At 36.9% G+C, this 14,805-nt stretch overlaps 1 protein-coding gene across 1 annotated transcript in view; it reads right to left on the bottom strand.

Moving 5' to 3' along the window:
• LOC138326786 (alpha-1,3-mannosyl-glycoprotein 4-beta-N-acetylglucosaminyltransferase B-like) overlaps nucleotides 1-14,805 on the bottom strand; it is a 51,147-nt gene that overhangs the window by 10,672 nt on the left and 25,670 nt on the right. The window contains 4 exon segments of the mRNA XM_069272790.1: nucleotides 2,026-2,287; nucleotides 3,201-3,394; nucleotides 4,836-4,943; nucleotides 6,790-7,002. Of these exon segments, the coding sequence (XP_069128891.1) occupies nucleotides 2,026-2,287; nucleotides 3,201-3,394; nucleotides 4,836-4,943; nucleotides 6,790-7,002 (777 nt within the window).

Below are 14,805 nucleotides of genomic sequence, written 5' to 3' on the forward strand. Positions count from 1 at the left end.
TATTGTTTGTACTATATATAACTGTACCTACCTAAGCCCAGATTTATATTGTTTGTACTATATAACTGTACCTACCTAAGCCCAGATTTATATTGTTTGTACTATATAACTGTACCTACCTAAGCCCAGATTTATATTGTTTGTACTATATAACTGTACCTACCTAAGCCCAGATTTATATTGTTTGTACTATATAACTGTACCTACCTAAGCCCAGATTTATATTGTTTGTACTATATAACTGTACCTACCTAAGCCCAGATTTATATTGTTTGTACTATATAACTGTACCTACCTAAGCCCAGATTTATATTGTTTGTACTATATAACTGTACCTACCTAAGCCCAGATTTATATTGTTTGTACTATATAACTGTACCTACCTAAGCCCAGATTTATATTGTTTGTACTATATAACTGTACCTACCTAAGCCCAGATTTATATTGTTTGTACTATATAACTGTACCTACCTAAGCCCAGATTTATATTGTTTGTACTATATAACTGTACCTACCTAAGCCCAGATTTATATTGTTTGTACTATATAACTGTACCTACCTAAGCCCAGATTTATATTGTTTGTACTATATAACTGTACCTACCTAAGCTCAGATTTATATTGTTTGTACTATATAACTGTACCTACCTAAGCCCAGATTTATATTGTTTGTACTATATAACTGTACCTACCTAAGCCCAGATTTATATTGTTTGTACTATATAACTGTACCTACCTAAGCCCAGATTTATATTGTTTGTACTATATAACTGTACCTACCTAAGCCCAGATTTATATTGTTTGTACTATATAACTGTACCTACCTAAGCCCAGATTTATATTGTTTGTACTATATAACTGTACCTACCTAAGCCCAGATTTATATTGTTTGTACTATATAACTGTACCTACCTAAGCCCAGATTTATATTGTTTGTACTATATAACTTTACCTACCTAAGCCCAGATTTATATTGTTTGTACTATATAACTGTACCTACCTAAGCCCAGATTTATATTGTTTGTACTATATAACTGTACCTACCTAAGCCCAGATTTATATTGTTTGTACTATATAACTGTACCTACCTAAGCCCAGATTTATATTGTTTGTACTATATAACTGTACCTACCTAAGCCCAGATTTATATTGTTTGTACTATATAACTGTACCTACCTAAGCCCAGATTTATATTGTTTGTACTATATAACTGTACCTACCTAAGCCCAGATTTATATTGTTTGTACTATATAACTGTACCTACCTAAGCCCAGATTTATATTGTTTGTACTATATAACTGTACCTACCTAAGCCCAGATTTATATTGTTTGTACTATATAACTGTACCTACCTAAGCCCAGATTTATATTGTTTGTACTATATAACTGTACCAACCTAAGCCCAGATTTATATTGTTTGTACTATATAACTGTACCTACCTAAGCCCAGATTTATATTGTTTATACTATGTTTGTACTACATAACTGTACCAACCTAAGCCCAGATTTATACTGTTTGTACTATATAACTGTACCAACCTAAGCCCAGATTTATATTGTTTGTACTATATAACTGTACCTACCTAAGCCCAGATTTATATTGTTTGTACTACATAACTGTACCTACCTAAGCCCAGATTTATATTGTTTGTACTATATAACTGTACCAACCTAAGCCCAGATTTATATTGTTTTGTACTATATAACTGTACCTACCTAAGCCCCTAGATTTATATTGTTTGTACTATATAACTGTACCAACCTAAGCCCAGATTTATATTGTTTGTACTATATAACTGTACCTACCTAAGCCTAGATTTATATTGTTTGTACTATATAACTGTACCTACCTAAGCCCAGATTTATATTGTTTGTACTACATAACTGTACCTACCTAAGCCCAGATTTATATTGTTTGTACTATATAACTGTACCTACCTAAGCCCAGATTTATATTGTTTGTACTATATAACTGTACCTACCTAAGCCCAGATTTATATTGTTTGTACTATATAACTGTACCTACCTCACTGAGTATAACCCAGTTTTTACTGTTAGAGTGAACATTTATTCTGACATCTGAGATTTTCCCAACGTCCGATGGAATCGTACAATCAGCGAGTCCTTCCTCATCAAACCAACACACTGTGAAGTATCCGTCTGAAGTCTTAACAAATCTATGTCTTGTTAAAGTTTTCTCATCCTCCGAGTTCACAGGGACAATCTCTACACTCGTGTTGTAGAAAATGTCGGACAGGTGGGCGGGGTTTCCACTCCTAAACAAAATCCTGGAAAAAATATTAGACATTTATAGAAATATTGTCCTATATTAATCAACCCTTGGGCCTTGTGTTATATGATGCATAGTTAATTAATATGAATAAGATTTAGAAAGTCTTGCTTTATACACAGTGAAACTTGTACAATCAGACACCATGAGAAGCGACTCTTTAGGGCATATTAGATTTAGCCTGGGTATTAAAAAAGTCAGGTAATGTTGTTGACTATTGTTGTTCACAGGAATACTGTACAGATTTGACAGGATATCAGAAAAGTCAGGTGTCACATTAGACAGGTTTCAGCGTATTTACCTGGTGTTTGTTACATTACTGGGCTGTACCAGAACTTCAGTCAACACTTTACCAGATATTAGTCACATTAATGTGAAATCAAGCAAAGAAAATATCACTCACAAAAATTAACTAAAATGTACACACTTTCAACAAAAATATCAGTCTTATTAAGGAGAGAAAGTGAAAAAGTCCAATCATTTAATCACAAAGCACTGCCTTTGAGATAAATCTTTGTGATCTTCCCATGATGCATATCATATTAGATTAAATTAATGTTTCACGTAGATATATGAGCCAAATCTGTTGGTTAGTCAACCCGAGGCTTACCAAGGATTAACGGCCAAAATCTTTCACAAAGTTTGATTCTTAATCTCCCATAGTTTCAGGAAAAATTGTGAAAATTCCATTAATTAGAAACATTTTTATAGCCCCATCATCACAGGGACGTTGCAATACATCAGAATTAATGAGGTCGTCAATAATGGCTGCCGCATGTCACATCATAGTCTAGAGCATGGTGAAAGACAGAGTTATCTTTCCCTAGCACCCTTCTCACCTTGTGAGGAATACTTGTCATGTATATTCTTATCAATTATTATAGCAAAACATTTCAATATATATTAATTACCCGTCCAGTTCCATGGGAGATTTAAATTTAATGTTGATTATGTCTCCAGTCTTTGGTTCCGTGGCCCAGAAAATATCCTGGCCAATATAGGCTTTCTGGAAAGAGTATTTCTGGTACATCTTTAGGCTGGAAGAGAGGTCAGCGCCTGGGTTAGTATGAGCTCGGTGGAGCATCTGCTTCCCGAAGTCTTTATCCTGGAACAGTAAGAAAAACTTATGAATAGTACAAGGTTTAGTGTCACAACTTAACAAATGTTCATAAAACTACGTTTTATGAATCAATCTTGATTTCCTTCATTTTTCAATCTCTGAACCATCAAACCAGTTCTATAAAGGCGACTTCAAATTTCTGCATCAAGACTACCCAGGTGTCCTGATTCTCCAAGACTACCGTGTGTCCTGGTTCTCCAAGACTACCGGGTGTCCTGATTCTCCAAGACTACCAGGTGTCCTGATTCTCCAAGACTACTGGGTGTCCTAATTATCCAAGACTACCAGGTGTCCTGATTCTCCAAGACAACTGAGTGTCCTGATTCTCCAAGACTACCCGGTGTCCTGATTCATCCAAGACTACCAGGTGTCCTGATTACTCCAAGACTCCAAGGTGTCCTGATTCTCCAAGACTACCGGGTGTCCTGATTCTCCAAGACTACCAGGTGTCCTGATTCTCCAAGACTACCCGGTGTCCTGATTCTCCAAGACTACCAGGTGTCCTGATTCTCCAAGACTACCAGGTGTCCTGATTCTCCAAGACTACCTTGTGTCCTGATTCTCCAAGACTACCAGGTGTCCTGATTCTCCAAGACTACCAGGTGTCCTGATTCTCCAAGACTACTGGGTGTCCTGATTCTCCAAGACTACCAGGTGTCCTGATTCTCCAAGACTACCAGGTGTCCTGATTCTCCAAGACTACTGGGTGTCCTGATTCTCCAAGACTGCCAGGTGTCCTGATTCTCCAAGACTACCAGGTGTCCTGATTCTCCAAGACTACCCGGTGTCCTGATTCTCCAAGACTACCAGGTGTCCTGATTCTCCATGACTACCTTGTGTCCTGATTCTCCAAGACTACCGGGTGTCCTGATTCTCCAAGACTGCCAGGTGTCCTGATTCTCCAAGACTACCGGGTGTCCTGATTCTCCAAGACTACCCGGTGTCCTGATTCTCTCAAGACTACCCGGTGCTGATTCTCCAAGACTACCCGGTGTCCTGATTCTCCAAGACTACCGGGTGTCCTGATTCTCCAAGACCCGGTGTCCTGATTCTCCATGACTACCGCGTTTCCTGATTCTCCAAGACTACCAGGTGTCCTGATTCTCCATTACTACCTTGTGTCCTGATTCTCCAAGACTACCGGGTGTCCTGATTCTCTAAGACTACTGGGCCTCAGGATCATGAAACAATCTCAAGTTCAAAACTGTCTTAAGTTTAGACTTAGCCAATCAAAGGTGAGGTTACAAAAGCTTACATCATTAATGATTGGCTAAGTTTAAACTTGAGCCTAAGATCCTGCAGCCTAGTGTCCTGATCCTCCAAGACTACTGGTTAGTTATATTTCAATATCTGTTAATCTCTCTCATATCTGAAGCGTTTAATACCAAATTCTCACTCCAGTTATGCAGTAATCTATATCACTGACCTTCAACTTTTGAACTTTGCCCTTGAGGGATGATTTCATGCCGACATGTTGGAACAGTGAGGGTTTATAGCGTCTCCTCACGGTCGCCTTCATCCTACTACAGTGTCTCTGGAATCAAGTTAATTCTACATCAGGTCTGGTGTGTAACTCATATCACAGAAATCAGTCTATTTTTTTATATCAGGTCCTTTGTTAAATTCATTTCATAGAAATCAGTAGATTTTCTTATGGATATAAAATGGTTTAGGTCTTACTTACTGAGTCCTTTTCTGGTTTACAGACTTTGACTGACTGGAGATAGTCGAGAAGTCAGTCAATAGGTTGGCCAAACTTACAGTTACAGACTTTGACAGACAGGAGATAGTTGAGAACTCAGTCAATAGATTGGTCAGACTTACTGTTACAGACTTTGACAGACAGGAGATAGTTGAGAAGTCAGTCAATAGATTGGTCAGACTTACTGTTACAGACTTTGACAGACAGGAGATAGTTGAGAAGTCAGTCAATAGATTGGTCAGACTTACTGTTACAGACTTTGACAGACAGGAGATAGTTGAGAAGTCAGTCAATAGATTGGTCAGACTTACTGTTACAGACTTTGACAGACAGGAGATAGTCGAGAAGGTAGTCAATAGGTTGGTCAGACTTACCGCGTCCTTTTCTGGTTTACAGACTTTGACAGACAGGAGATAGTCGAGAAGTCAGTCAATAGGTTGGTCAGATTTACAGTTACAGACTTTGACAGACAGGAGATAGTCGAGAAGTTAGTCAATAGGTTGGTCAGACTTACCGCGTCCTTTTCTGGTTTACAGACTTTGACAGACAGGAGATAGTCGAGAAGTCAGTCAATAGGTTGGTCAGACTTACCGCGTCCTTTTCTGGGTTACAGACTTTGACAGACAGGAGATAGTCGAGAAGTCAGTCAATAGGTTGGTCAGACTTACCGAGTCTTTTTCTGGGTTACAGACTTTGACAGACAGGAGATAGTCGAGAAGTCAGTCAATAGATTGGTCAGACTTACTGTTACAGACTTTGACAGACAGGAGATAGTCGTGAAGTTAGTCAATAGGTTGGTCAGACTTACTGTTACAGACTTTGACAGACAGGAGATAGTCGAGAAGTCAGTCAATAGGTTGGTCAATTTTATCGCGTCCTTTTTCTGGGTTACAGACTTTGACAGACAGGAGATAGTCGAGAAGTCAGTCAATAGGTTGGTCAGACTTACAGTTACAGACTTTGACTGACTGGAGATAGTCGAGAAGTCAGTCAATAGGTTGGTCAGACTTACCGAGTCTTTTCCTGGGTTACAGACTTTGACTGACTGGAGATTGTCGAGAAGTCAGTCAATAGATTGGTCAGACTTACTGTTACAGACTTTGACAGACAGGAGATAGTTGAGAAGTTAGTCAATAGGTTGGTCAGACTTACCGCGTCCTTTTCTAGTTTACAGACTTTGACAGACAGGAGATAGTCGAGAAGCCAGTCAATAGGTTGGTCAGACTTACCAAGTCTTTTTCTGTTTTACAGACTTTGACAGACAGGAGATAGTCGAGAAGTCAGTCAATAGATTGGTCAGACTTACTGTTACAGACTTTGACAGACAGGAGATAGTCGAGAAGTTAGTCAATAGGTTGGTCAGACTTACCGCGTCTTTTTCTGGTTTACAGACTTTGACTGATTGGAGATAGTCGAGAAGTCAGTCAATAGATTGGTCAGACTTACCAAGTCTTTTTCTGGTTTACAGACTTTGACAGACAAGAGATAGTCGAGAAGTCAGTCAATAGGTTGGTCAGACTTACCGAGTCTTTTTCTGGGTTACAGACTTTGACAGACAGGAGATAGTCGAGAAGTCAGTCAATAGGTTGGTCAATTTTATCGCGTCCTTTTTCTGGGTTACAGACTTTGACAGACAGGAGATAGATGAGAAGTCAGTTAATAGATTGGTCAGACTTACCGAGTCTTTTTCTGGGTTACAGACTTTGACAGACAGGAGATAGTCGAGAAGCCAGTCAATAGGTTTATCGCGGTGAAACATGAGGAAAAACTCCACGACTAATGGCAGATCAACAGATTTAAACATCTTGCCTGGAAAAGAAACAATTATTTCATGATGTCCAGTTTGTACAACTTTTAATTCACAATTAGTTATTGATAAGGTTGAACCATTTCACATCGAGAACATTTAAATTTTAAATTGATTTGCAATTTCACTGTAAGAGTACATATGGTTTAATATTTGCAGCAAATTGATGTCCTAACAAAACACAAAAATATAAGAATCACAAATCATCATATATTTTAATCCTGGGTAAGTAAGTATCAACTTGTTAACGGTAGTATGGTCATGAACTTTACTTGGTAATAAAATGTTCTGTCACAACAAACATATATACATAAAATAAGCCAATGGCTTTGGTTTAGCCAGTACTATAGATTGTTGATTTCATAGTCTTTTGGAAGAATTTACCATGTATATGTGATAATCAAGCAATTTAAATTCAAAAATCAAACGTCCCTACAGATTATTCCCTATGTTCCCACTACAGAAAGTTTCCTACAGAATCACAAAAATATAAGAACTCCAGTAACATTGTATCCTATCGAATATATAAGTGAATCATCATATGGTTTTAATATTTGCAGCATCTCCAGAGTGTGTAAGAGCGTAATTGATGTCCTACAAACGGCAAAAAAAATATAATCCCTGTATCTCTGAAAGAATCATGTTTATTTTTACTTGCTATATCATAATATGGTACGATCACAGACAACATAAAATATATGAAAAAACAGGTGTCAATATAGCCAGCCTCTAAGAATATATTCAATATAACGGCGCCCCATAAAATATTCTTATATTTCCAAACAAGCATGGTTAACATAAAAGCGGCGCTTGTATAGCAATGTTGAACTTTGAACTTCAAAAATAAAGGGGCTATCTAGACGCAACCACTGAACAATCATATAAGTTTTTATTTATACCCCCAATATTCCCGACGGGGCGACGTGCATTCACTTATGTTAAAAATAGAATCACACCCAAATATCGTTATAAACATAACCTCTTGTCTTCTGTTCTTTGAGAATTTAATCCCAGTACCGCTCCCCAGTTACCGCCGCAACACAGCTATAATCCATCGAACACAAGTGAAGTTATTCATCTATCGATGGATCTAAGGTAATATATATATATCACCTCCCAATGATGTATTGTCTCTCAAACACATTTACTTGAAAACCGTTTTTTGTCAACTTGCAAACTTCAACAATAAAACCTTATTAGGGGGGGGGGGGGGGGGGGGGGGGGGGGGGGGGGTAAAATTGAATTAAATTTAAAAATCTGATCTGATTAAATAAAATTACTCAAAAATTTTACTTTGGCAGAGAACTTCAGTAACATACTCCGTCATCCTGATGTTGACAATTTTATTGCGTAAGAATACAATAAAAAGTCGCGTGAGTGTAAAATAAATGGGATTGGTTGCGCTTTTTATGGCGAACTAAGAATAAAATTCAAATTGGTACTTTATCATGATGGAGAAATAACCAGGTTTAGGCAGATACATCATCTTCAAGCATTTTTTTTAATAAAAGGACTTTTTCATGATGGAGACATAAAAGGTTTTGGCGATAACATTAACACCAGGGATAAATAACATTAGAAACATTCTCGTATACTGAGGGTAGAAGTATAGTACATAGACATTAGAAAACATAACATTAGAAACACAGTACTCTGGGTTTTTCAAATTGGTGATATTAGGGGTAGACATAATTACAATAACATTAGAAACATCGTACACTGGGTTTTTAAAGTGATATTAGGGGTAGACATATTACAATATGACATGATTGTGTATCAATTAAATTTTTGCCAATTTGTATTTTAAGCATAAACCAAATAGACGAGACATATTCCAAGTGTACATATAGCATGCACCACACTGACAATGACAAGCTTTGGAACAAGATTCACAGGAACCAATCATACAGGTACATGCTCACTTGGTTTAAATTATCAAATTAAAATAAACTTATTCTTTAAAATTTGGCTAATTGAGGAAAAACGATTACAGAGGGACATGAATAGCAAAACAAATGTTGATTATGATAAACTGAGGTTAATAACAAACGTCATGCTGATGTAGATTATAATGTTGTGTATACCCATGTACATTATTTACTACACATACATATAAACTGAGGTTAATAACAAACGTCATGCTGATGTAGATTATAACATGGTGTATACACATGTACATTATTTACTACACATACATATAAACTGAGGTTAATAACAAACGTCATGCTGATGTAGATTATAACATGGTGTATACACATGTACATTATTTACTACACGCACATCAACACATATAGATTACAGAATTGATAAAAACCTCATGCTGATGTATTATCAAATAACGTCAGATCATCCAGCATCTTTCATTCCCTTGTTAAATATTCACATACTGTATAAACAACTGAGGTTTATAACAAACATGTACATTATTTCTAACAGTGCTACTACCTTCTTACTTCATGTCCTCATGGTTGTCTAATAACTATAGAAATCTATCGATTTATTTGTATATATTTCACAATAAGTTGTTGTATACTAGTAAAAGTCGTTAATAGAAATTATTTCCAAACGTTTCTCAGCACACGTCTTGCTGTTTGTATGCTATAACGTTGTGTAAACCAATGGGAAATCATTCACTACACATACACTGTTCAGTACCAAACGTCATGCACCAAGTAGATTACTATGTAGTGTATAAAAAAAAACATTCCCCAAGCATATTACATATAAACAGAAAAAACAAAACGTTAAGTCACAAGAAATGTTATTATTTGATGGTAAAGTCTATTTTCAAAAGAGTCCTCATATGACAGACACATACAGGACAGATTGATTTGACCAAGTTCTGCTGAAGTATTGATAGCAAATTAGATGATAACTTTGTCAAAAAGAAGATCATTAATACACAATTCTCAAAAATTACCAAAAAGTACCTTGACACAACGAAAAAATCTTTTTTCTCTGATCTTTGTTCATCGTGTTCTGAAGGATACAGAGTGATATCTTGACAAATTTTCAGAACAATTGACAATTATTTTACACTAATTCTAACAAGAGGCACCCAATGGGCCTTAACGGTCACCTGAGGTTAGAATATAATAATAACAACAAATAATAAAATCCTTATGATAGCACATAATAAACACTACTATGCTCTATTGACTGTTAGGCCTTGAAGTTGGTTCAAGTAGATTTTACGAAATTTGACCTTTTTAGACTATGAAGAGTATTTTGCGTCCATCAAACCTTGTGCAACATTAGGGAGAGGTAATGTTTTTGCGAAATTTTCTAATCAATGTTGACCCTATTTGGGTCCTGCCCCTCTGGTCCCCCAGGGGGTCATCAGAGGAGGTATATGGATGTTTAAAAATGCTATATCTTAGGCCCTAATAATTCTAATCAAAGTTTTGACTAATAATATTCCTAACGAGAAATTGGGCAAATAACTGTTCACAATATATGTTTTTCCTATATAAACTATAGCAAAACTTGTACCCTCCCCAATGGCGGTTAACCGTAAAGACCCCAAGGTAATATATAATTCCAACTAGTTTTTATAATTAACACCTGATGACCTTCCAATCTATAATTATTTGGATTCTACTATATCCAGTTTCTTAGAGATTTTTTGAGTAGTTTTAGCCTATTTGACCTTTTTTTAGCCCCACCCTCTACCTCCCCACGGCGGATCAGGCCTCCCTCAATCTGTCGGGTTCCGTATTTTCCCCCTCGCGAATCCTTCCCCGGGTGTTCAATCGTCCAATCAGCGCCCGGGACCAATGTGGATATGAAATTAAAATGCTATCTCAGATAATAATTCTAACCAAGTTTGAAATCTTCATTTCCAATAAAATCACGCAAAAAATCTCATTATTTTCGTGTGTTTTCCTGTATAATCATACAGATAATACTTGGACCCCCTCCCTAAGGGGAAACAGGAGATCCCCAGGGTCATATAATTGTACAGATTTTATAAACAAACTTTAAGACCTTTTTATCTATTAAGTGTATTTGATTATACATTTTCCCAGAATTTTAAAAAGAATTTTTTTGAAGTTTTAGCCTATTTGGCCCTTTTTTGGCCCCGCCTCCTCTGCCCCCAGGGGTCGCGGCCTGGACCAATATGGATATGATATTAAAATGCTATCTCAGGTTAATAATTTTAAACCAAGTTTAGTTTGACTCGTTTCCAATGAAAATTGAGCAAAAAATGCATCATAAAATGTGTTTTCCCTAGATAAACTATAGTAAACCTGGACACCCCTCCCCAGGGGGGAAAAGTGAGACCCCAGGGTTCATACATAATTTCACATATTTTTGTAAAGGAACCATTAAGACCTTTCAATTTTTGAAGAAGTCTATTTGACTTCTAACCATTTCCAGAATTTCAGAAGAAGAGTTTTCGAAAGTTTTTAGCCTAGTTTGACCCCGTGTTTGACCCCTGCCATTAAGGCCCTCTGGGCGGTCAGTCCATAGAAACATTTGTTTAATAGGGATTAAATGGCCATGTCATACTGATATTTCTGACAACATTTGACTCCATTCATACTATTACAAATGACCACTCAAAAATGCGCATTAAACCTCTCCCGCAATATGCCCTATCCAGTGTCTTTCTCAATATATAAGTTCTTGTAAACTGAACCCCCTCACCAGGGGGAAAACTAGAGGACCCCTGGGTCATATAATTCACAAATTTTGTATAGAACCTTTAAGACCGTTCTATCTATGAAGAGTATCTTGATCTCTTACCACATTCTGTGGAGTAGAGAAGAAGATTTTTGAAATTTTACTCAATTTTACCCCTTTTGGCCCCTCCCACAGCCCCCTGGGTGGTGGGGACCATATAATTCACAATTTTGATTGGCCTTATGCCTTAGAAGGTTTGTGCAAAATTTCATTGAAATTGCTTCAGCAGTTTTGTGAGAAGAAGTCGAAAATGTAAATTGTTTACGGACATACGACGCCACGACGGACGACGCACGACGGACGACCGGACGACGACGGACAAAAGTGCGAATTAGAATAGGTCACTTGAGACTTCGTCTCACGGTGACCTAAAAATCCATTTAATGTTTAAGCCCCAAAAATACCAGAATTCTCTTTGATCTCTGTACATGTATTCCTGACAGATGAGTAACTTGACTGAATTCAATTGGATGCTTGATTAACTTTAATCAAAGTTGACCTTCAATCCAAATGTTGAAGTGAGTTGCAACGAAGCATCCACTTTCGCCACTGCCATCTCGGACAAGCGTTCAAAAGTCGAGACAAAATTTATTGGAGGGGGATATCAGTTTGTTTCAATATTCATCAATTTTAATTTCAACATTAAAACATCCCTAGACTTTGTCAGATCTGAAAAAAAATATAAGTCATGTAAAAGTGTGATGGTAAGAGCTAAATATTTACATGTTTGATATTTTCTACTACTGGTGTAGGCAAAGATTTAAACCCATGAAATAGCATGGACGTAGAAGCCATGAAATCTTTACATGATAAAGTGGAAAAAAGCCATCTCCAGATTAATGAAAGAAAGTTTATCTTGTCGCTTGAATGAGTTTTGCCCCAACGCAGTTGTTCAGCTGAAATGGTTTTTATCGTATAAATAGCTTACAATGAACACTCATATTTTGCCCAACAAGTTAGTACTATTATATTGGTCAACAGTTGTCTAAACTACTGATGTGTGTCTTAATTGTCTCCTATGGAACTGATGTGTCTATGGTAGTATGTAACTACTGATGTGTCTTAATTGTGAGAACAAAAGCGTTAAATGAAAACCAACAGTATGAACCACAAGATGACATTTACCGGAAAATGACGGCAGGTCTTACGGCTGAAAGCAACAGTGTACAGGATATGTAGACGAAAGGTCTAATTAACGACCAGGCAATATGGACATCACAAACATTGTATAGAACTCTGCCACTGTTTCATCAGTAATGTCAGCATCAATAATTTCAATCAATTAGCGTTAAAGAAAAGGTAGCTGAGTTATTTATGAAATTGATTAATTAATTATTTTTAAAACAATTACGAGTGTGCAGATGACCTGATAATCAGATAGAGTTCCATATATTTCATCATGTATGTGTCACTGAATTCTGACTCAAACTATGAATTCACAAACAAAATGCAGTTATCATTTAAAAATAAGTGCTAGTGAATATAGGAGAAAAAACATATACATGTACAAGATGGGTGTGTGTGAACAAAATCACTCACATCAATTCAATAAAATTGTGAATACTTTAATGGAAACACAAACTGGAAAACAACAGACATTGAACCATAATTCATAAATGGTGGTGTGTTCGAAATATTGTGGCAATTCATGATTTCTTATGTAAGTAAATTAAAAAAAAAACAAGAGATCCCAAATGGTGGTGACAATGATCTTTTCCCTGCTTTTCAAACTTTTTTCGAATCGCTATAGTATATTGTAACAAACTTCAACAATGCAATGGCGGCCGGTTTCTTGTTTACCGATCATCCATCATTATGCATGTCCCTAAAAGTGCACAAAATTACACATAAAATTTGAGAAATCCCTTCAGTACTTTCTGAGAAATAGCGGCGGTAACAAACTTAATAAACAATCAAAATCCAAGATGGCCGTCACGGCCTCGGCCATCTTGTTTACCCGATCGGTCACAAATAACAATATGCACAACTTTGGTCCTTGGGGAACCTTCATATGAAATTTGTGAACGATACCTTTAGTACTTTTGAGAAAAATAGCGGTAACAATCTTTAACTATCAAAATCCAAGATGGCCGCCTGTTGGCCATCTTGTTGAACGATCCGTCCCAAAATGCAATATACACAACTAGGGCCCTAGGAGAACCTATATATACGAAATTCGAGAAGAAAGACCCCTTGAGTACTTTTTGAGTAATAGCTGTAACAAATTTTAACTATCAAAATCCAAGATGGCCACCTGTCGGCCATCTTGTTCTCCGATCGGTCCTAAAATGCAATATGCACAACTAGGGGTCCTAGGGGAACCTGTATATGAAATTTGAGAAACATCCTTTCAGTACTTTTTGAGAAATAGCGGTAACAATTTTTTAACTATCGAAATCCAAGATGGCCGCCTGTCGGCCATCTTGTTGAACGATCGGTCCCAAAATGCAATATGCACAACTAGGGCCCTTGGGGAACCTACATATGAAATTTGAGAAAGATCCCTTCAGTGCTTTCTGAGAAATAGTGGTAACAAGTATTGTTAACGGACGGACGGACGGAACGGACGGAAGGACGGACGGACCACGGACCACGGACGAAAGGCGATTTGAATAGCCCACCATCTAATGATGGTGGGGCTAATAAAATATGTTAGAAGTTTTGTAGGACATGCCCCTGGCCCCCTAACTTTTTAACATTGAGACACAGTTGAGGAGTTCTCTTTGTTGTAAATTTCTGTCATTGATTCTTAAGTCAATGAGTTTCCTTTTAAAGATAGAACTGGGTCCAGGTTATAGTAAATAAAATACATATAAACTGTGTTGAAATTTTGATTTGTGCTTTAAAATCCTGGATTCAATAACATTTACCTTGAACTCTGACCAACTACATATCTCAACAGAATTCTATTACAAAGACCATTGGTCTTGAAGTAGAAGATAGTTTCTGATAGTTTACTGCTGTGACCTTGAAAATAGGTCAAGGTCATTCAAAGGTCATTCATTGACAAACATGAAATGCTTCATTCAGCATGCTGAAGAATTTCTTTTATTGAGAGTTTTCTTGAGAAATTTTCACAAATTTGACCTCTGTGACCTTATACAAAAAGGCTACATGCCCCATATCAAGTCACTAGGCCTCTTAGTTATTGGAAGTTGTTTAAAGTTTGTAGTTTATTAGACCCCTGTGACCTTGAATAAA

This window comes from Argopecten irradians, chromosome 7 (assembly GCF_041381155.1).
Source record: "Argopecten irradians isolate NY chromosome 7, Ai_NY, whole genome shotgun sequence".
Taxonomy (NCBI): domain Eukaryota; kingdom Metazoa; phylum Mollusca; class Bivalvia; order Pectinida; family Pectinidae; genus Argopecten; species Argopecten irradians.